This window comes from Haliaeetus albicilla, chromosome 13, assembly GCF_947461875.1.
Source record: "Haliaeetus albicilla chromosome 13, bHalAlb1.1, whole genome shotgun sequence".
Classification (NCBI taxonomy): Eukaryota; Metazoa; Chordata; class Aves; order Accipitriformes; family Accipitridae; genus Haliaeetus; species Haliaeetus albicilla.
In genome coordinates this window covers 34,492,651-34,515,763 of record NC_091495.1, presented here as the reverse complement: position 1 = coordinate 34,515,763, position 23,113 = coordinate 34,492,651, and the positions used below count along the sequence as shown (strand labels likewise).

The window sequence follows — 23,113 nt, the reverse complement described above, 5'->3', positions numbered from 1 at the left end:
GTGGTATTTCCCAAGCTTTGCTTGACGAGCATACAGCTTAAAAACTACAAAAAAATGGTAAAAAAAACCCCAAACCCAAAAGCTGATGCCCATCCACAGTGGCAGCATGGAAGCCGGCAGCCAGCACCCCTTCCAGCACGCAGGCAAAGGCAGGCCGCGGCTGCAGCGCAGGCGGTGTGTTCCCTGGAGTGCTGCCAGGGATGGGAACAGAGCGATGCTGGGGGAGGACCAGGAGGGGAAATAGCTCATCGGATGGTGCCGGTGAGTCAGCTGGCTTGGGACCGCTTGCCACAGAGACCCGCAGCTAGGAACGACCCGGCTCTGGCAGTTGTCTTCCCTGGAGAGGTGGCCTATGGCTATGAAACAAGCCTAGGAAAGGCTGTAAAAATAATCTGCCTATAAAGCAATTTATATTCTCAAAAGAGAGGAATGTTACGTGGAATACGATAGAAAATGAGAGGGTACCCACATGGCTGCTACCGCAATGCTTTTTTTTAAGGATTGTGAATACAAAGCAAATGCAAAGGAAATATAAATCCTCCAAAGGAAGGGAAGGGGAAGAGAGGAGAGAAAGAGGAGAAAGAAGGGGATTTTGTTGTAAAATGCTGGCACCAGGAACATCCTTACCCTTCCTGACCTGCCCAGGTGGGACAGCAAATGATTTTGCAGCACTGATGCAGCAGGCTGGTGGTATATCAGCCCTTTTTACCTCATGCTGGCCAGATTTTTCTAGGACTCATTAAAAGGATAAAAAAAGCATTATAATAAGTATGTGAATGTAATGAAGGATTTATTTATTTGATTGGTTTTTTTCCCCTCCCCTTGGGCTACAGTTACACTCAGCTTGGGTAGGCAGAGGTGAAAGGAGAGTGTATTGAACAATTTAGAGGTGATATCATTTTGGACTCTTGAAAAATCAGACTTTAAAGACCCCAAATAAATTGCTGCATGGCTCAGCTGTAACATGACATTTAGTATGTGTCATAAGTCTTGCTTCAAAATAGAGCCTGCCAGCTAGGAAAGCACAGGGGGCTTGACAGAGATAATGGATGGAATGAGACTTCCAGCTGAAGGAATGAAATGGTGAAGTCTGTAATCAAAACGTGAGGAGCATTTTAGGGATGACTGTAAAAGAGTTAGCAGAAGGAAGGCAATGAGAGTTTGAAGGCTTGAGAAATGAGAAAGCCCAGAATTGTACCTGTACTGAAACAATGCTGAGAAAGGATGCGACCAAGTCTGTGCTTCTCTAGACCCGGAGAAAAATAGCATTGTGCCTGGGAGAGAGCAGGGATCCTCACTAGACAGTGTGCCATAGACGTGGAGCAAGAGGTGGTCCATACCCTGGAGAGCTGACCATCAAACCCTGCAGGGACATAAAGTCAAAAGTTAGGGAACAGACTCCTATGCTATAAGTTTGTTTTACTCATCCTTCCCTCCTACAAGGAGCTCCCCCCGCCCCAGCTAGGGAAAACGTGGAGGACGGGAGCAATAAATCAGAGAAGAGCTAGGGGAGTTTCTTGAGAGAGCGTTGGACTCGTAAATACTGCTGTAGTGTTGGAGAAGGCAAGGTCAAAGATGCACCACGTGAGGGAATGGGGCCCGTTCTTGGAGTAACCTGCTCTAGGCACCACATCTTTGTGCCGAGAGTGGTTGGCAGGTAGCTGCAGGGAACTTGTTGCCTTTTACCAGAGATTTCTGCAGTAGGCAGGATGATCATCCCCCGTGGTGAGCTGAATTACCTAGCCAGCTGACCAGGCAGGGCAGGAAACATCACTTGCAGGCAGAGAAATGTGTGCTTAGCTCCACTGAGCAACCTAAGCGTACATCTGAGCTCTGGCTCTCTACTGCAGCAAATCAGCCTGTTTCTCATTTCAAAGATATTGTGGTTGCGGCTCTTTCAACTCACCCACCAGCATCACCGCTGTCTTGACTGGGTTTAGCCAGTTGGCTCCTTCTTACTGTATTTTCTTTTCTTTGTCAATTCGCACCCAATAGAGTGGAGGTACTGTTGCTCTTGGCCCCCATGGGTGGAGATAAGCAAAGGATTTAATTTCAGAGGACTCGTTCGGGACCTTCGGAACTCAAAGCATAAAATAGCAAGTCACAGCTCTAGAGGTGACCACAACTCCTTGTGAACCAACAGAGGAGAGACTAATCCTGGCTGCAGGGGGCTGCTGGGGGACTATGGCAATGTATGGGTTTTTTCTGAACAGATGGTAAAAGTGTTTGTGTCTAACGCTTTTCATTTCCAGCTGAAAAATCATCCCTCTTCTTCCCCTTCCACTTGCTCAATGTACAACCAATGAAAAAAAATAATGAAACTAGCATCTCTGTTACAGATAACTTCCCAGTTTTAGGGCAGAAACTGTCAATAAGGTTTATTTTATAATAAACCATATATAGAAACTGTATCTTCTAATTGCTAGACCTATGATGTGGATTTAAAACTGTTATGTTTCTAATTGATGCAGGAGTTATAATTAAGAGAAAAAGCGGAGAAATTCCATGCCCGTTGGCAGTTGAAGCCTTTGCTGCTCACCTTAGCTATATCTGCAAATACGATGACAAATACAGCAAGTAAGTAAGAATATGAGCGTGCCTGTGCGTTTGTATTTCTTTCACTCCTTCTCTGTTGCTACAATGTTTGAGTTCTCCATGTTGAGCTGCAGCTGAGGGCCCAATCCTGCTTTCGTGGAATTAATTTCTGACAAAACTCCTGTTTCAGTCAAAGATCTGAAGCTGGCTCTGCACAAGGGCAGGAGCTGTATTGCTAGAGTTGTTTTGGCTCTATCTACCCATCCACAAGTCAAAAAAAAATTGGGACTTATGTTCTTATCTTGTAAATAACTTTTAAGAAGTGTTGGGAAGTTGAGCCAGCAGGCTGATGTTCTTGGCCGCATCAAATTAAGGCTAAATAGAGAATTCAACAAGGGTCTACCAGCCCCACAAATCTCGCAAGCTAGCTCAGCTCTCCACCTCTATCAGCAGGTGGTGTTTAGGTGATTATCTGTCCTGTGATATTTGTGTCACCTGGAGCCAGAAGAAAAGGATGGTTCAGTTGTGGATGTAAAGCTGATCTAGATGATCTGGGAGAGCAGAATGTAGATCTTTTGGCTTCTGAATTCCAGTTAGAGTCCTCAGTGTTAGCTCTTAATGTAGCAGGGAGAAACAGAAACGAGTAAGAATAGCAGTGGTGAAGCTTGGCTGTAGGAATAGCAATGAGGTGCAGAAAATTTTGAGCATTAAAATTGAGGAGAGAGAAAAAGCAGCACGGATTTTTCAAGCCAGTTCTGGGCAAGGCAGCAAGAATTCAGTAGAGAGATGAAAGAGGAGGAGGTGGTTGCTGGAGACCGATGCCGGGATCTGGTCTGAGGAAATCAATAAGAAAAAGAGGTAAGGTAGTAGATGTAAATGGTTACTAAAAAAGTGAAAGTAGGAAAGTGGGAAATCTTATGACCGAGGAGCGAATATTCTGGCAGTCCTAGAATTTGTCAGTACCTAAATATAAGGATGTCAGTCCTTCCTAGTTCTGCCTTATGGAGAGGTGCTCCACATACCAGCCCTGCACGCTCTGGCTCTACCCCCACATCCTCCCACCTACTGTTGACAGCAGCAGAAATCATTCTTTGCTCGCAGTAGAGATAAACAAGAGGAGAAGCATCAGCAATCTTCCCTAAACCATAACATAACGTGCCTGAGGCTTTTTTTTTAGTTAAAAATTGAAGGGATTCAGACCCACAGCTCCCATCATGTGGATGTTTGTCATGGGTAAGCTCAAGGACTCTGTATTGGTAGTCTTACTTACGTGGAGTGGTACAGAGGTGAGAGTGTTGCTGAGGTTTTGCTTCTGAGAGCAAGGAAGTCTGTTCTTTTAGAGACTACTAGAAATTTCCAAATTTAAGCAACTTAACTGTAAATGACTGTCCAATACATTGTACAAAATTTCTTAAGATGATGCTTGCACTAGGTGTTAAGTCCTGGGCCTGCTTCCCCTTTGTGACCGCAGAATCTTTGTCTGGGATTATTTCTTCCATCCCAGCTGCAAGTGTTTGGCTGAACAGTGCTTCTACCTCCCCTTCTCTCTTGACTTTTTAGGTATTTCATTTCTCACAAACCAAACAAGACCTGGCAACAAGTATTCTGGTTTGCCATCAGCATCGCTATAAACAATGCCTACATCCTCTACAAAATGTCAGAGGCCTACCATGTGACAAGGTATAGCCGCGCACAGTTTGGTGAAAGACTTGTAAAGGAGCTTCTGGGCTTGGAAGACACCTCACCCTCCCATTGATGCATTGTTCTTGGTGGCGTAGGCAGGGAGCGGAGGGTAAGCAGAAGAAGATACCACACCTGGAACGGCAAAGCAAGGAACTTGTGACACCACCAGTGCTGTCCTTATCCAAAAATGCCAAGTGATGCCACTAGAGAGGTGGAAACTTTGTTCCTAGTAGCAGCTGGATGTATACATGTCCTGCAGAAAGTGCCACTGGAAAAGCTGACACAGAATTGCATATGTGAATGCCCTGTGGGAATCTGTACACCAGAAACAGACTCAAGTTAGTCATCATCTCAATACTATCTGTTCAACAGGGTCATCTTGTAAAGTTCTTCTTGGGCTAAGAGCTTGTCATAAGCTGACGTAGCTCAGCAGTCCTAGGCGGGTGTTAGAGAAAACTCCGTACCTTACTTGGAGTTATTCCATCCTGGGACAAACAACGTAAGTCTACACCGTGGGCTGTGGGTGAGAGTGCCTGCCATCCTGTACGGCCTCGCTGCTGTCCTCCCAGTGTGCTAAACGAAGCAGTTCAGATACACGAACACTGAAGCAAGCGTATTGACAAACAAAACCTTCGCAGGCAGGCAGCCAGGAACTGAGGACCAGTTAAGACTTTTTCTTTCTGTCTTTTTTTTTTTCTTTTCTTTGTTTTGATTAATGTAATGTAAAGCAATTTGATCCCAGTTAGAACACAGCAAAATTAGGAGAAAGCAAATACATTAGTGAATTTAAAATGGAAATATATTACATTGGTTTTCTTTTTTAACCAGGACAGAACATTTTATACGCAAACAAACAGTGAATAATACTGTAAGTATTAACAGTGAGTAAACGAGTAAGTAATACTGCCTGACTTCTTAACTGCCACAGTCAGCGTACACGTGAGAAATCAGAGTATAACAATGATATTTTTTCTTGATTTCAACTGTATCTTAAATGTTGCTTAAAAATCTAATGTAATGGACTGTTAAGTTCTTAGGAACAACAATTTCTTTCTTTTTCCTTTTGTAACTGTCAAGACTTGTTTGGTCCATTTTAGAACTTCATTTGGCACACAGTTGGCAGGAAAAAAATAAGTCACTAATAGCAGTGTGTTTCCCATTATCACTGCAGGGTGTTCTGTAGGAATTCTTCTTGTTAGAGTTCGGGGCTTGTCACAGTAGTTGTAATTAAGCAGATTACATGTTTAGCAAAATAACATAGCATTGTGTTTTACAACAAGAAAGAAGTCCAGTTGCAACCAGCCCTTAAAGCTCACAAAACCAGAGCAATCCCAAAGAGTTCTCCTGTTCTGAGTAACACTGTAGAGGCCAAGCATCGTCATTGAGCTGGGGTCCATGGCTGAAATGCCATGTTTTGGTGCTGGTGGAATCTGAAGGTCGCTGAAGCTTTGGAAAACAATGCTGAGAGAGAGAGGTATGATTGAAACAGGGGAGAATCAACACTGAGGTAAAATACTACCCTGCCCTCTACACATTATTGATTTCAGTCTACAACTCAATCAGCAAAACCCTCTGTATTCTAAAGGTTAGCAGTGATGGACACAAACAGAATTGCATTAACTTACAGGACAGAAACCATCTTGCTTAGAGGACCAGCTGGTTTTAGGTCCCCAAGCCTGAAAAGTTTTACCTAAGAATGACTTAGGTTGATTGATTCAAGAGGAACGGAGTGATTGATTGCTTGATTTCTTTATCAGTGTAAACCTCACCAGGTTATAGGTGTCTGTCTGGCAAGAGGCAATAAAGGCTAACCAATACAAATTTGAGAACTCCCCAGATTTCATCATTATGTGATATGCAAATGCATAGCATGTAAATCACACCAGAGGAAGAATCCAGCAGAGGTTAGTAAATGACTGACTAGCCCAAAGAGCATCCTTGCGCTGCCATCTTTCTATTTCCACCAAAGTCTTACTTTTTTGGCATAGCCTTAGAAGCAGATCCCACCTGGTTTCGGGGAAGAGTAAGGGGACGGCCAACTTCATACCTTTCTCTCCCTGGGCATTGTTTCCCCCATGGCCTGCTCTGCCTGCCAGCTGCACAGTGTACAGCAGTGGGTTTCCTAAGCATCCCTTTTCACTTCTCAGTCCACAAGGTCTCCACCCAGGAAACGTGGCAGAAAGGACATAACCTTGTGCACCGAGACCTCCTAGCCTCAAAAGGAAGGAGAGTTTGTACCACTCTAGTCCTTGGCAATGCCAAGCTGCATAGGAGCCCAAGGATGAGTTCAAAACTTCTTGGCACTGCAGAGGATGGAGACCACCCCTCTTCAGACTGAGCATGTTGGGTAGCTGGGTCTTGTCAGTCTTGTAAGTATTCAAAGGGGGAGAGGAGCTAGCATGAGGCATGAAAAACAAATGTTCTGCAATATAAGCCCACAGTTTCCTTTTTTTAGGGAATTCCACAGAGGTACCTGAAGGCATGTGGCGTTCTTATTGCTCCTTGCTTCAGACAATGCCAGCCTATATTGCAATAGGAAGAGTAGCTACAAGTTCATTACGTCCTGTGAATTTATACAGTAGTCAAAATTGGGGCAGAAAGGAAAGGTCTGGCTGGAACTTTGCTGGTGGGATGGCTTGAATGAACAGTAGCTGCTGGGAGCCCAGCTTCCTTGCATTGCCCTGCCGTGGTGGAGCATTTCCAAGGTGCACATACCCCCAGCAGAGATGGGGAGGTTTGCAGGACGTCCTCGGAGCCACTTGGCTCTTCTGAGGAGTGAGCACAGCACTCTCCAGCTCTGTCGTAGCCCCCCGAGATAGATCTGGAGTCCTTGGCCAATTGTTACATTACTATATATGCTTAAAGGCTTGGATCTAGGCCATCCCGTACAGAAAATGCCTTTTCTTTTTCAGGTGACAGTAGGTCCAAGGCCTTGGAATGTTTAATTTTCCACTAATGTATGCTGTTATTTATATGGATTACTTGAGCTAAAATCATGAGGTCCTAGCTTTTTGCCTCAGGGACTGGGTCCTGAGTAGTTTTCCCTAGAATTGGTATTAACGGGGGATTACACAGTGGCTAACTATTACAGGGAAGATGCTTTAGTCTCCTTTGTAAAGGAGAAAAATGGAGACAAAATTATAGCTTTGCAATGAATTTCATTTTCTTAGCCTTAACCATCCCTCATCATTTTGAACTGGTGCCCTAAACATGCACAAACATTCCATAAGTAAGCAAAAATATTTATATATATTTATATGTACAAAATGCCTGAATTTTGGCTCTCGAAGCCAACAAGCAAAAGCCACCAAAGCATAGTCTGTATCCATAGATGACTATACCACCTCATCTTCTCCATTTGGATAGGGTTGGGGAAAGTTAAGATTTCTCCTTGTTGAAAAAGCATCTTGCACTTTCTTTATGTTAATACAAATGAGGCAAAGTAATTAAGGAAGAAATTGAATAATTTTTAAAAGGCAAAAGTTTGTTAACTGCAGCTCAGCTTCTGTAGCATTTCCTTTACTGCAAACTGGCTTACTCAGATTTGTTTCCCTACCTGCTTGTAACATTAAGGCTTCCCCCTAGTTAAAGGGGAAAAAAAAAAAGGGGTGGGGGGGGGTGGGTTAGTCTCAAAGTAGTGCAAGGATGCTAGTTATAGTGTGCACGTGTGTGTTAATTGTGCAATGGCTTGTGAAATGATAGCAAGTTTGGGTTGTTTGGGGGGTTGTAGCCTTGAGACAATCTGGGTAAGAGATCTTAAAGTTCAGCAGTAGCTGAAGTGCAGTGGAAATGCCAACCAGGTCACAGAGGTCACATCTCTAAATTTTTCCAGACAAAAAAAACCTTCTGAAAACTGAAAATTACTTCTTTATGGTATGCAAACTTTGTTTCAAAGAACTGAGACCATCAGTAGGACATACTGACCACCTTCTATGCACAGTACTGCTTTCAAGAAATGTCTGTCGTGCCACGACCTATTCTTGGAAAACATTTCTTTTCCCGGTGTGTAATAGAACACTCACTAGAGCTTAGAAGCCACTGTGAAATGGTTTCCACTGCTGTTATCTCAGTTGAAAAATGCTTCAAGGGCTTGCAGAAACTGCCACTTTTTACTTCAGTCCATTTGTGCACTTGACACTAGGGCACAATTTAAAGAAATCTCATCTCTGTTTTCCATTTCTATTCTTTAGCCCCAACCCTTCTACATTTACAAGGTAGTCCGAGAATCCCAATTTATAGAAGTCTCAGTGTCCCTAATGGGTACAATGTTGTTTTCTTCAGACAATTTCTAGAGAGAAATACATTTAGCTGTTTCCAGACTGACATTAAGGACAGCAACTCAAAACAGCATTCCCATTCTTTTCCTCCAGCTACACTTCTGTGGCTTTTTTTTTTTTTTTTGGCTGAAGAGGTTTTTTTCCTTCCAAAATTTATTTAGTAGTCTGTCTTGAGCTGGCGAGTAGTGAAAGAAGCCTCCAATATCTCAGTCTTACATGTCTTAGTCCCCTAGTTCTGGAGCTGATTTTAGTGATGAGTGGGGTGATGATAATTCTGCACATCTGTGCTACTTTCCATGCAAGGATGGCAAAGTGCTTTAACAACCTTGACACTCATGAGACATCATTAGCTCCTCAAATAGGAGCTTCCCCTTTCCTAATCAGACACCAAGGCACAGCACAGGTAAGGGGGTGATGAAACTGTAAAGTGGAGTTTGCACTCCTGCTGATTTAAGTCTAAGTTCTGCATTTTCAGTGACTTAGTTCTTGTTCAAATGCACTTTTCCAAACTAGAAGTGAAAGCATGCTGAACGTTTTTCCACCCTGAAGTAAGGTCTGTGGGACTTTGTCAGCACAGGTTCTCTTTGCTATGAGTCAAAACCAAGTTGCACTGAAGGCAAGAGAAAACTGGATAAAACATAGCAGCCCAACCTGCCTAGAAGAGATAAAATGGAGAATCTGAACCTCCACTATAGTCCAGTAATCAATGTGAAATTCAGTCAAATAATTACTAAGACTGACTTGAGAAAAGTCACTGAGGCTCAGATGGAATATGAAGTCTTCCATCCATCTCTGTTGGAGTTTGCCATGGCACTTTCTTGTTGCTAGAACTGATGTAAGATTAGTTGTTTGTAAAACAAGAGCTCATCTCAATCTGGTTGAGAACATTCAAGTGTCAAAGGACTGTTAGCAACACTTTACAAAGGCAAGGAATTCTAAGCTCAAAACATGTATATATTTGGCCTCTCATTAACTGGGATATTTTGCACAGACAGATCACATCATCATCTGCTCAAATCCAAGCCTATCACCAGTGCTACTTGATATATGTTCCTCCTTGTAACAGTTCTTCCCAAACCTACCTTTGTTTCCAGAAGCCTTATGAACTGGCACTGGAAAAGCCCCCGTGCCATCATCTCACTGTTGCGGAACAGCTGAGAATATCTGTGCTTTGTACAAAAAGGGTCTCTTCCTCTTCTTTTGAGAGAGAGCTCTGTGTCTTCAGAAATCTAGCCCTGGAGAAGGTTCCTGCCCTACGCTTTCCTTTGCTTCCCTCATTCCATGGATTTAGAGCACATGCAAATCAGCCCGCAGGTTCTTGGTCAGTCTGGAAGAGGTGACAACACAGAGTTGGCCTTTCAGTTTACTTCTATGGTATTACTTTGCTGATCCTTTCTGCTATTTCACAGATCTTAGATGAAACAGGGTATTGTTTCTGAAGCCTACACTAATGGCAGTCACTGTGACGGTGTTGCCCGCTTTGCCCCATTAGTGCTGCCCGTCAGGTTCGTACGGACCCAAAACAGGTGTCGGCATCACCACACCCACTGCTCCCATCGGAATGGCTGTAACGTTTCTCAGCTCTGGATCGCTGTCAAAGAGGGGCCTTTGACATGGTCTGGGGAGGTTTTTTGGTGTTTTGGGTTTTTTTTAAACCCTTCCACTCTGATGGGTCTGGTGAACAGCTGTTAGTTATCACGAAAAGGCCTTAAGTGGTAAATCCCTTTTGTATCCCTCTTCTGAAGTAATAATTGCTTGTATTAGATGTCAAGGTGGTCCACACGATGTGTAGTGCAAAAATCTTATCCATGAAAACATCACTCTGCAAAAGTGCTCATTTGATGTAACTGTAACAACCCCTGAATGTGTGGGGGACCTGGCTGAAGAACCTAGTGGGAAAGGACCATAACCCCGTCCTGCAGGGCCATGGTGTGCAGGACCTGACTGAATAAACAAAGAGGGGAACAGACAAGTGCAGTGTGGGATCCAACCTCCTCGAACAAACAGACTTCATAGTCAAGCTAGTCTCATCCGTCTTACTGGGGAAGGGAAGATGGCAGGCCCACACAGTTTGCTCCCAGCCCTGGCAACTCCATGTCTGAGATAAAGAAGCTGGCAAATGCTTTCCCTCTTCAAGTATTTACAGTGTGCTCTGGACTTCAAACAGAGCATTTTGTCCTATTTTCCCTAGTTACAAAAAAAAAAAAAAAAAGCCTAGAAGTCAAAAAGCAAAGCCCAATACACTAGGTTCATCTGTCCAGAACCCCAGCCCGCTTGGTGTCAAAGTAACTTTGTGGTCTTGTTCTCCAATTAATCTGTGTCAAGGTGTATGCAAAATGTGACTGCTGAACAATTCACATGTCTCTATGAAACAGAGTTACTCCTTTGATGGAAAACAAATCCCAGGTCTCTTGGACTTACTTTTGCAAGCTGGCTTTTTCTGCTGCTTGTAAGCCAAGTCTTTGCCTGGCATTTCAGTACTGAAATTAAAAATAACTTGACCCCATGGTCTGGCGTGAGATTAAAGATAGTAAAACTCAGATTTAAGCCAGATATTGATCTGATCCCACATAGGTGAGGTCTGATACAATGAGGAGTTGAAGGGGAACAGCAGGTTTAAGGAGGCAGAGGAAAGTTCGGAGGTTGGGCATGCAGAGGGAGAGGAGCCAGGCGATCCCTCCTAACTCTCATCTTCCCAGCATGTGTACCCCGCTCCCTGCTGCCTTTGAATTAAAAAGAAAAGGCTGATGTTTAACACAACCAGTCTGCACAGCTGCTTTAGCAACATAAATCCTGCTTTAGCTACATCACCAGCCTCACTCCATGCCTTTCCTTATACTATACATGTTCAGTAGTCACCAACCTTGGAGTCAAAGCACTGCTGCATGTCGGCACAGCATGGAAGCGACAGTCTGAGGAAGTGCCACAGTAGAAACAGGAACAGTGGGGATTAATTTTCATTTATTTTCCAATATGTGCAACTTACATTCCATCAAATGCAGCGACGGTACCAAACGCAGCGACGGGCCTTCGCTGGCCGCGTGCTTTCGGGACGACTCCATTGGGCTGTGCTCACAACGTCAGCGACTGCAGTTCTGTTGCAAAGTTCCATGTTCTTTATAATTCTAAAGATTTCCATTGGAAGTGTAAATTCCAGAGGTAAAGCATACGCTGCAATTGCTTTTTTTTTTTTCCTTTTTTTTTTTTTTAAAAAACTTCTCAGAGCAATTTTGTAACAGCCAAGTCTTTCAGGAAATGCAGGTGTGTGACCTCTTCATGGTAAGAGATACACAACTGTGTTTCTAGGTGGGACAGGGAACTACTTTTGTGACACCAGTTTTGTTCTACACAAAGGCACGCTTGCAATAAATTTTTACAAGTTTTGTACACCATGAGCTAAATTCCGAGTTCCAAAAATGTGAAGTGTGGCAACAATAACAAAATGGATTTATAGTATCACTCTGATATCTTGTCATGTGATTTTATTTCTTCAACAAAGTTTGTTTACAATCAACAACTTTGAAATACAGTCAGATATATTACTGGTTGCTTTTCTGTCTCGTTCTTTTCTGGAATAGATTGGGGAAGATGTTTGGTTGTCCTCTGCATGTGTAGGTGAAAGGACATGGAGAAAATGCTGCTAGAGAAATTACAGGTTCTCACTCTAAGACCATTAGAGGCAAAAACCTGACATCTTTATCCAGCCACTGAGTACAAAAGCATTTTCTTTAGCAAGAACTGAGTTTAAAAAGCGTTTCAATGTGGTCTAGGAAAGGGGACAGCTACCCCCCCCCCCCCCCCCCCCGACACGCACAAGCGATGCTTCCCAGCCATCTCGGGGCAGGGAGGGGTGGACACAAGGATGCAGGCGTCTGTCCCAGCTCTCAGAGATTCTCTCTGCTGAACGGTACCGGCCCTTTGTCCTCACTGCTCTGACTCTTCCTTGCAAGGTTTGTCTGTGCTACCGGTGGTACCCACCAAAACCATGACCTGCATGCCAAATAGGTGGCATTTGCAGGCAAAACCAGACACGCATCACCTCCAGATGACGGCTGTTTCACAGCTCCGAGTCAACAAGTTACTACGGCCTGGTTTAAACCTTAATCCACAAAGGGAGCAGAAACCTTGCAGGAGAAAACGTAAGTGGGGTTACAGTGGGTCTTTGCCAACAACACAATAAAGATGTCCCCCATGCCTTCCTGTGGCCGCAGAGCCGTCCGCCGGGGACCAGGCTGCAGAGCATCCTCCAGGTATGTGCTGGTGTGGCTCAACACTGACCTCTTGCTGTGCGATCTCAGTCTAATTTGCTCAGGGTGTTTCTTTGTAGTAATTTGTGTTTTCCACAGGAAGAAATTTAGTTTACATCTAAGTTGTCCAGAGAAAAATCCAGCTTTTCAGGGAAAATAAAACATGAAGAAAAGCAACCAGCAGCGAGTCCCTTGACCTATTTAATATCTCCATGGACCCAGTCTCTAGGAGGTGACTATTTATCTTAAGTTGCTCAGCTAGTATCAAAAAAAGGGGAGGGCAGGAAGATCTGGCATGTTCAACACAGCCAAGATCTCAGAAATCTTTTCAACATGTAGGTAGCTGAATTGACACCTGTCCTGGTTTAACCCCAGCTGGCAACTAAGCACCTTGCAGCCACTCACTCACTTCTCCCCAACGCCATGGGATGGGGAAGAGAATTGGGGAGAGGGTGGGAAACTTGTGGGTTGAGATAAGAACAGTTTAATAGGACAGAAAGGAAGAAAATAATAAAGATGATAATAAAATGACAATAATAATAATAAAAGGATTGGAATATACAAAACAAGTGATGCACAATGCAATTGCTCACCACCCACCGACTGATGCCCAGTTAGTTCCCAAGCAGTGATCCACCCCCCCGGCCAACCCCCCCTAGTTTATACACTGGGCATGACATCCCATGGTATGGAATATTCCTTTGGCCAGTTTGGGTCAGCTGTCCTGGCTGTGTCCCCTCCCAACTCCTTGTGCCCCTCCAGCCTTCTTGCTGGCTGGGCATGGGAAGCCGAAAAATCCTTGACTTAGTCTAAACGCTACTTAGCAACAACTGAAAACATCAGTGTGTTATCAACATTCTTCTCATGCTAAATCCAAAACATAACACTATACCAGCTGCTAGGAAGAAAATTAACTCTATCCCAACCGAAACCAGGACAACAACCCTTAATGTGCTGGTCTGAAAGACAGTCTGGACCCTTCACACAATCAGCTCCTCCAAGAAACAGGTTCCTTTTCTCCTTTGCCTTGTATTTTTTGCACCACAACAGTCACCACTGAGTAGCTGGGGAGGAGCCCACAGGTTTCTACTCCGAGACATCACATCCAAGGTCAAGAAGCGATCAAACCACAGTGCTTGCCTGCAGCACACAGCCGAGGCTGGCTCGTCCCAAACGAGTGCCTGAGGCTGGAAATGTGTGGGTGCATCATCGGGGTGACGGACTGGCACAAACACAGCCTGGTTGGTGTCAGGGCTCCCCGACCTGCACGCAGCCACGCGCAGCACCCACAGGCAACTCCGTACATCCCTCCACAGGCACGCAGGGGCGGGAGGGACCTAAGGAGACGATTACAAGCCCCTGCAGTGAGACCAGCCACCCACCAGTCGAGCTGTTCAGCTGTGTCATAAAACCAAATGAGAATTTCTCCGAGTTCGCCGTCGTGGTTGGAGCGCCAGCCCCAGCAGCACGTCTCTTTGCAACCTGGTCCCTGGATGTGCCGTGACCAGACCTAATGCTGTGTGTAATAAGGCTACGTGATCAGAGTTGTGAGAAGCGGTGCAAATCATCTTTAACGCACTAATTGAATAAAACAAGGAATTGAATTTATGAAATTATGAAATCCTAGATCTGATTAACACTGAGACACACACACACACACACGTGCATAACCTCAGTGCTGCCATTTAAAACAATGCCATCCGTTCAGATCAGGCCAGGGCCTGCAGTAACTCAATCTCCCATGAAATTAGCCTCAAGAGAATTTGCAATTAATAATTCCAACAACATAGTCTTTCTTAATTAAGCCAAACTTAGCGTTCCGTTTTGCAGTGTTTTCTAACATCCTGTTCCGCTTTCCCCTCCGTCTCCAGAGAGGAGCAGAGAGAAAAAGTGCCAAGTCACAGACACTGCAGAGAAAGATACCCCCAGCCGTCACTAAGTCAAAGCACAGGCACTTCTAAGGCACCTTCATGGAGACTTGAAAAAGCACTTTACACATAGTAATGAATGGCATCTCATCAGACCCCTGCAAAGCAAAGCCATCTCAACTGTCTTCAGACACCGTCTCTGCGCTCCAGTTTTCTTAGATTACAGCACAGGTCAGATGCACAGCCAGCCACAGTTTTGTCTTTGCAAATAAGAGTTGAAGAAAAAAGGTGATGAGAATTGAGGAGCCAGAGACCTCTCTCCCTCTTCTACTGTCCCCACTGGGCTTGGACGGGATTCCCCAGGACGCCTGCACTGACATCGCCAGAGATACCGACGCAGGATTCAGATATTTTACCAGCCTTTGTTCTGCCTTTCCCTGCAGAATTTGTTTTCCGTTACAGGCTTTGCTTGGGAACCTGAAATTCTTATTCATCCAAGAAGCAAGAGCAGCAGCAAAGCAGGTTCTCAGGTTCATGGGGAATTCGCCATCCACAAACATGGATGGGAATAACCTCCCCGGAGCAGACAGACTCACCTACCGCACAGCAGCCCTTGCCCCGACCCGGAGGCAGCTGGTACCAACAGCAACGTGAACACACCAAGGTGCGACAAGCCAAAATATGCTCCTTTTCATACTTCCATGCCTTGGGGCTGGGTCTTGACCTTAAAAGAAAGGTTAGATATTCCTTCTGCCAGATTCGGGGTCCCCAAGAACAACAAGGCAGGGTTTAAAATCGCAGCATTGTCTCGTACCCTTTGGGGAGACAGCAAAGCAAACCACTTCCATCTCTTCTGGACACACACAAAATTAAAAAAAAAAAAAAAAAAAAAAAAAAAAGATAATCTTGTCAAGCAGCCAGGTACAATGATGCCAAATAATAATCTACAAAAATGGAAAGTTGTGAGGGCAAGAGGGAAAGGGGAGAGACATTTCTTTAACTTGGTGTGAATAAGATTAGCATCTGCAGCCAGCCACGCCAGAATAAATTGCAAATCACTCACAGGAACTGGAAAAGTTCATTGCCTACTACTCTATCTGTATCGCAAAGCCTTTTAACACTGAAACTGTTGGAGATAGTGACATATACATGAATTAATGTACATATGTATCTCTTGAACATTTGGACTGAAAAAGCCCCAGAAGAAATTCCCCATCCAACACTTGTAAAGAAAGACGTAATTCTGTACCTGTGAGCTTTCCTCCAGTTTGTGCCTGCTGCTCCTCTTCTTGTCGTCTCTCTGATTCATGGTTTTTCAGTCCTCTCCATTACTGTGCCCAGCAACCCACTACCACCTGGTACAGAGCTGCTTCTGAGATTGGGTGGAAGAGAGGCATCCCAACAACTAGCTTAGCATAACATTTTTGTCTTCAAATAATCACCTTTTTTTTGTTCCTGTCCCATGATTAACATAGAGCAGGTAGAGCACTGCTCTGTTCAGAAGAGCAATTTCAAAAGTGCCACTGCAGAGTTCCACAGTTTGTCTTTTCAGACACCAGGTAATGTCGAGTACTTACTAAACCGAACACGGATGATGACCCACAGTCTGCAGTCAGACTGAGCAATCAGTGGGTGCTATTAAATACTGCAAGTCAGGTTTAATAAACTTATTTTAATAAGAGAGATATTAGCACTTTTAATGAAGAGAATTTGTTGCTGCAGCCAGGAGCTTGGTACCTGTAACCCTGGACTAGAGAAGCTCTGAGGTATCTGTGAGGGACTTCAGTAGGACTCAGACCAGCTGCTGCTAAACATCTGTATTCCTTACAGGGGTCTTGGCCAATGCAATTGTGATGGGTTGACCCTGGCTGGACGCCAGGTGCCCACCAAAGCCGTTCTATCACTCCCGCATCCTCAGCTGGACAGGGGAGAGAAAAATATAACAAAAAGCTTGCGGGTCGAGATAAGGACAGGAGAGATCATTCACTAATTACCATCACGGGCAAAACAGACTCAGCTTAGGGAAAATTAGCTCACTTTTTATTACAAATCAGCCAGAGTAAGGTAAATGAGAAATAAAACGAAATCTCAGAACAGCTTCCCTCCACCCCTCCCTTCTTCCCAGGCACAACTTCACTCCCAGATTTCTCCACCAAGCCCCCCCAGCGGCACAAGGGGGACAGGGATGGGGTTTACGGTCATCACATGTTATTTTCTGCCGCTTCACCTCCTCAGGGCGAGGGCTCATCACACTCTTCCCCTGCTCCAACGTGGGGTCCCACCCACGGGAGACAGTCCTCCACGAACTTTCTCCAACGTGGGCCATTCCCACGGGCTGCAGTTCTTCACGAACTGCTCCAGCATGGGTCCTTTCCACGGTGTGCAGTCCTTCAGGCACAGACTGCTCCAGCGTGGGTCCCCCACGGGGTCACAAGTCCTGCCAGAAAACCTGCTCCGTGGGCTCCTCTCTCCACAGATCCGCAGGTCCTGCCAGGAACCTGCTCCAGCGCAGGGTTCCCACGGGGTCACAGCCTCCTTCAGGAACCCACCTGCTCCGGCGTGGGGTCCTCCACGGGCTGCAGGTGGATATCTGCCCCACCATGGACCTCCCTGGACTGCAGGGGGACAGCCTGCCTCACCAGGGTCTTCACCACGGGCTGCAGGGGAATCTTCGCTCCGGCGCCTGGAGCACCTCCTCCCCCTCCTTCTGCACTGACCTTGGTGTCCGCAGGCTTGTTTCTCTTACATGTTCTCACTCCTCTCTCCGGTGGCTGTTTTCCGCGTCCCAACTTTTTTTTCCTTCTTAAAAATGTTATCACAGAGGCGTTACCACTATCACTGTTTGGCTCGGCCTTGGCCGGCGGTGGGTCCGTCTTAGAGCCGGCTGGTATGGGCTCGCTCTCTCTCGAACACAGGGGAAGCTTCCAGCAGCTTCTTACAGGAGCCCCCCCTGTAGCCCCCCCCGCTACCAAAACCTGGCCACATAAAACCAATACAGCAATAAACAGATAGTTTAAACAAATCATCCACATTCAGCAGCACTCTCTTACCTGGGGTGGCAGCAGCCAATGTCAAGGCATTGTGCACTGCAGTGATTTTAGAAGCTGCTTTTACATTGCATAAAGTATGCCCACCTTCACCCAGGCCTGGGGCGAGTACGCACACACTGTCGTGGTTTAACCCCAGCCAGCAACTAAGCACCACGCAGCCACTCACTCACTCCACCCCCATCCAGTGGGATGGGGGAGAAAATCAGGAAAAGAAGTAAAACTCCTGGGTTGAGATAAGAACGATTTAATAGAACAGAAAAGAAGAAACTAATAATGATAGTGATAACACTAATAAAATGACAACAGTAGTAATAAAAGGATTGAAATGTACAAATGATGCGCAGGGCAATTGCTCACCACCCGCCGACCGACACCCAGCCAGTCCCCGAGCGGCGAATCCCTGCCCCCCCCTTCCCAGTTCCTAAACTAGATGGGACGTCCCATGGTATGGAATACACTGTTGGCCAGTTTGGGTCAGGTGCCCTGGCTGGGCATGAGAAGCTGAAAAATCCTTGACTCTAGTCTAAACACTACTGAGCAACAACTGAAAACGTCAGTGTTATCAACATTCTTCACATACTGAACTCAAAACATAGCACTGGACCAGCTACTGGGAAGACAGTTAACTACATCCCAGCTGAAACCAGGACACACACCAAGTGCAGACACTCGAGTGGACTCAGTGGGTGCCAGCGACAGCTTTCTATGGCACGCGCAATAAGCAAAAGAGATTCCTGAACTTTTGTTCCCAGAGGCCACCGTGAATGATCTGTTTCTTGTGATTTGTCCAGTAACATCACCACCAAATGTCAATGGAAACATCTGCAGAGGCAGGGTGGTTCAGCAGACCAGCTGCAAACCACGTATCGCGAACAGCTTGCGAGGCACCGGGATGAACGTTTCTCCGGTTACTTCCCAGCAGAGCAGCCTGCAGGAACGATGACCAGGCACCTGATAAAACTGGGCTGCAAGGAAGCTTCCCCCTGCTGTAGCCCAAATCTCAGTGGTGCTGGAAATCTCGTCCTGCAGCTTCGTAGGTGGGAACCCAACCTCGTGCCTGTGCCTCGGGTTTAACCCCCCGATACACCAGACCAGCTCCCTCCTCTTCTCCTTGTGCTCGCCCTACCTGTTGCCTCCTCAGTTTTACTGCTGCTGGTCCTGACCGGTTCTGCAAATACCCAGATCGCTTCAATGCTACCCAAAAGGGAGAAAACTAGAACAGAAAAAGAAAATCTTTTTCTCCACTGTGTCTTTTCTAACAATGAGGAGTTATTTATAACCCAGTTAGGTTCATTGTTGTGAGACGGCAGTGCCCGTTCCCAGCTGAAAGAGCCTCTCTAGCAGTGACAGCCTCGCAGTAGCCTACAGGATTTTATTGCCTGAGGTAGCTTAACCTAGTTTCTCATGTGGTTAATGAAAATCAGCAGTGGATGAGATTTGCTGTTGCTACTGTCCTTCGGGACCCTACGCAAAGGCTGAAGCACCCGGGAACGCATGAGCAGCTCTATCTTCTCAAAAAAAAATTTTTTAAGAATTAATTTTAAGATTTAAAAATTAAGATTTACTTAAAAATGGGTGGTTGCAGAGTCCATCTTCCCTCATTGAAAAGAAAGCATAACATCTTATTCAGAGTCCAGGGGATTTACAATCTGGTTCAAAAGTTGCCCTTCCCTCCTGTCGGCACCTCAGGGCTGTGTGATGGAGGCACTCGGCGGAGAGCACGCCGCTCCCTGGGCAGGTGACCAAAATTCTGCTTTGTGCATCGATGCTGCAGGGACATTTTTGGACCTTTGGCACCTTCACTCAGGCCTTGAGTTTCACAGGATGCTCCCTGGATGGACCCGAGCCTCCCGGCTTGAGCTACGGCCAAGGAGCTTTGCTGTAACTTTGCAGCAGCGGTTGGAAAAAGACACAGGACTTGTGTTCGGTGTGGCTGCCAAAAGTTAATTAAAACAACAAAAACAAACTAAGGAGAGGGCTGTGCCTATGACAGGGTTCATCAGTCGGATCAGGTGGAGCTTGTGCTTATTACATGCATCAGACCAAACTCCCCACAGGGAGCTTTCTCTACCTTTCCACCTCCTCAGGGCTAATTTAAGAGCTGTTCTTCGCAGCCCATGATAATAGCGAGAAAAAAAAAAAAAAAATCAAATTCTCTTCTGCCAAAAGGAGGAAACTGGAACAAGGGAACCAGCAGGAAACTTGTCTTGCTGCCATCTCTGGCTTTCCTAAGGAAACTTGTGCTCCAGGGCAGCCGGGCCAAGAAAACGGAGCTGCCGGCAGGACGCACGGCTCGAGCCCTCCCCACCAGGGAAGCGGGGCAAGCAGGAGCTCCTCCGCCGGGAAAGGGAAGGCCACTTCCCACAGATAAAAAAAAAGAAGCAGTGGGCTGGTAGGTATAGGTGAACACAGAAATAACCGTACCGTACAGAGAAGCAGACAGACAAGCTCTGTGGATAGCTTACACTCAGCCTCTTTTGTACGTACAATCCCCCCAAATTTTTCCTGCGAGCGGCGTGTGGTAACCTCCCCTGCCCTGAAAGGCAGCCCCTGACAAAACAGAAAGCATCAGCTCGCTAACAGAGCCCTTCACGCACCACAACCCCAGCTCAACAACGTGCTTAACACACATTTGTGGCTACTCTTGCTCCAGCCTTTGTAGACGCAGGGAGCGACGCCAACGTGAACGCCACCTCCGATGCAAATATTCAGGCAAAGCCAGAACAGAGCGAGCAGGCTAAGAGGCCACGTTCCACTCACACGGATTTGGGCCTACCCTTTGTGTCCCCCATGAAATGACCTTTTATTTGGCCAGGTCTAAATAAGATATTCCTTTTCTTCTCAATGTTAAAGTGAATGCTTTTTTTTTTTTTTTTTTTTTTAACCTTTCTAGGAAGTCACTCAATGGGCCTTGCATGTCTTCAGCTTTGTTGCCAGAACTTGTTTTCATCCATAAGAAATGGATCACAGAAGTACAGTACTGGCACCAACAAACACGGGATTGGTGGGAACCTGCCCCACCATCGTGCAGGAGTTCCCAGATTCCAAAAGCCATTTCCCCTTTTCGTCATCATTTCTCTAGCAATGGTGAACCAGGACCCCCTTTGCACCTGGTGAGGAGATTCAGAAGCTCATACAAGCCTTTCTCCAAGCACTGTTAATAAAGGTCTAAATTCAAATGCAGCACAAACATCATTGCATCCAGGCTAATGGAAAATCCCATGGCATGTTTTCAGAAGTCTACAAAAACTTGTTTTCTTCAGAAGCTCTCAAAGACTGTCCTTAGGGACTGTGCAATGAAGAGACCCCAGAATGTCAAAGATGCCATCTTCCACCTAAGAGGCTATCGAGAATGCTGATTCCTATGGGTTTATACCTGTAGCAGTTTTGGATAGGAAGGAAAGTCTTAAAATGGCATGTGGAATTTGATCCCTGAAGGCACTAGACTTCTGCTATTCACAATAAAATACAAAATTAATTTCCTGATCTTTTCTAGGCTCATTTTTTCATGTTTCATCTTTTGAGGTGAAAGTCTGAAATTTAAATACTTTCTGCAGCCATTTGCCATTATAATATCAAAATCAACCAAAAACCTCACGTTTTATTGCAAGAGGTTAAGGAGACCACTTTGTAAGTAAGCTGTAGCAAAGAAAGGTAATTTGAAACAAGAGCTGGAGATGGGAATCTCCACCTGGCACATGAAATATCAGCTGCTTGGTAATCGCTTCGGGGTGTGCTCAGTCAGCACGTTCCTGGCGATGCACCGTTGCTTACTGAGCCTGCTGTTCTCCAAGATGCTCTCTGCATCCCCTGCTTGTCCAGTCTCAGGTATGAGCTACCCAGGGCACTTCAGCTGGAAACTGTTAGCCAAGACGGACCAAAGGATGAGATAACCCCGTAGCCAAATGCCTAAGGAAAGATCAATGGAATGAGAGTAACACCAAGTAATATTTCCTCCACCTGCCCTTCAAGCTCCCATCAGTCTCTGACCTAGAGACTTCCTGGTGCATGTTTGAGATGTTTGCATGTTTTACAGCCCTTTTTTTCACTGAAAGGGCTTTCACATCCATGGAGTAATTTTCAACAGTGTGAAGTACTTTTGTCTTAAACTTGGTACCTGAAAACACCCTTTTTTGCCTTGTCATTCACTGTTTGTAAAGAACAACCAAGAGTTAACTCCTTATCCGTATTCTCCTTACTGTTCACCATTTAACCTCTTCTTGTACAGTCATCATGTCTTTTCAGCTCGAATCAGATGGAGCAAGACAATTCCTGCTCCTTGCTGAAAAAGGGCTTCAAATTAAAAGGGAAAGAAAGTCAGCCATGGCATCTGCTCTGTGCCACTCGGCTTGTAGTTGAGCTATGTCTGCCTCGCTTATTCCATTTTCCTCACGTCTCATAAGATTTACCAGCACGCTGGGTGAATACTTTGATCTATTCCAGCACATACTCCTGTTCTGAAAAATGGGAACCACAACAGGTCTGAGATCCCAGGCAGACAACCAATTTTGGGGATGTTCCCTGAGCAAACTGACAGACCCTCAAGAATATCAGTTCGGATCAGCAGCCTGCAAGCACTGCTTGTGGACATCTAGCAGTGTTTTGTTAACTGTTTTCATCCAAAAAAAACCCAAACCTCCAAAACCCCTGTCTTATCGCTTACAGGTCCAACATCGATTTACCTTGCTATGCTGGATTTGCTGGAAGCCAGGGAAGATGGACCACCCCTCAGGAGCATTGACTCAGAGCCTCTCAGAGCACTGTCTAAAAGCTGGCTGGCTTGTATTACAAAGTACAACATGAGTGGTAAGGATCAGTAGGAATCTTACACCAGTAACAGCCATAAAAGCATCATCCTATTTTTACTGGAGTCAAGAGGAAGACCTTCATTCCTCACCATCCCTCCATCTGCACTGAGGACAGCTCAGGGGACAGCTGTGGCAATGGATGATCTGAAAAAACTGCTTCTCAGCTAGTTTAAGAGGTTCTGTCTGTAAGGGGAAAAGTTAAGGGATGACAGAATCAGACTCCAGAAGCTCTGATACAAAGAATATTTTGGGGAATGAAACTTAACTAGCAGACGAAATGGCTGGGAGTTGAAGCTAGACATTCAGCCTGGAACCAATTACTCATTAAAACAAACTTAGAATAGCTGACAAGAAGAGAATTAGATCAGCTGAAGAATAAGATTTCCTAATGCTCAAAATCATCAATTTCCCAAGATGTTTAACTGCCTAAATTTTATTTTTAAAAACTGACTGTCCTAAACACTTTTGAAAATTGTATCCAGTCCTTTACATCTGAATTGAATGCTCTTGTCAGAGGTTGCATCCAAAGAGAAGCTGAGGACTTGGCACAGATATCACTATCAAAGATGTCACAGCTTAAGCTGTAGAGCACAGGACACCTAGATCTCATTTTACCTTAAACTATGAATTTACTAACATTGAAAT

General features: G+C 45.4%; 1 protein-coding gene across 1 annotated transcript in view; it reads left to right on the top strand.

The window, feature by feature from the left end:
- Nucleotides 1–12,037, top strand: part of PGBD5 (piggyBac transposable element derived 5) — a 73,786-nt gene extending 61,749 nt beyond the window's left edge. Inside the window, exons 6-7 of the mRNA XM_069800772.1 lie at nt 2,472–2,577; nt 4,096–12,037. Coding sequence (XP_069656873.1) covers nt 2,472–2,577; nt 4,096–4,291 — 302 coding nt within the window. The 3' untranslated portion in view covers nt 4,292–12,037. The remainder of the gene's footprint in view (nt 1–2,471; nt 2,578–4,095) is intronic.
- The last annotated feature ends 11,076 nt before the right edge of the window (nt 12,038–23,113 follow it).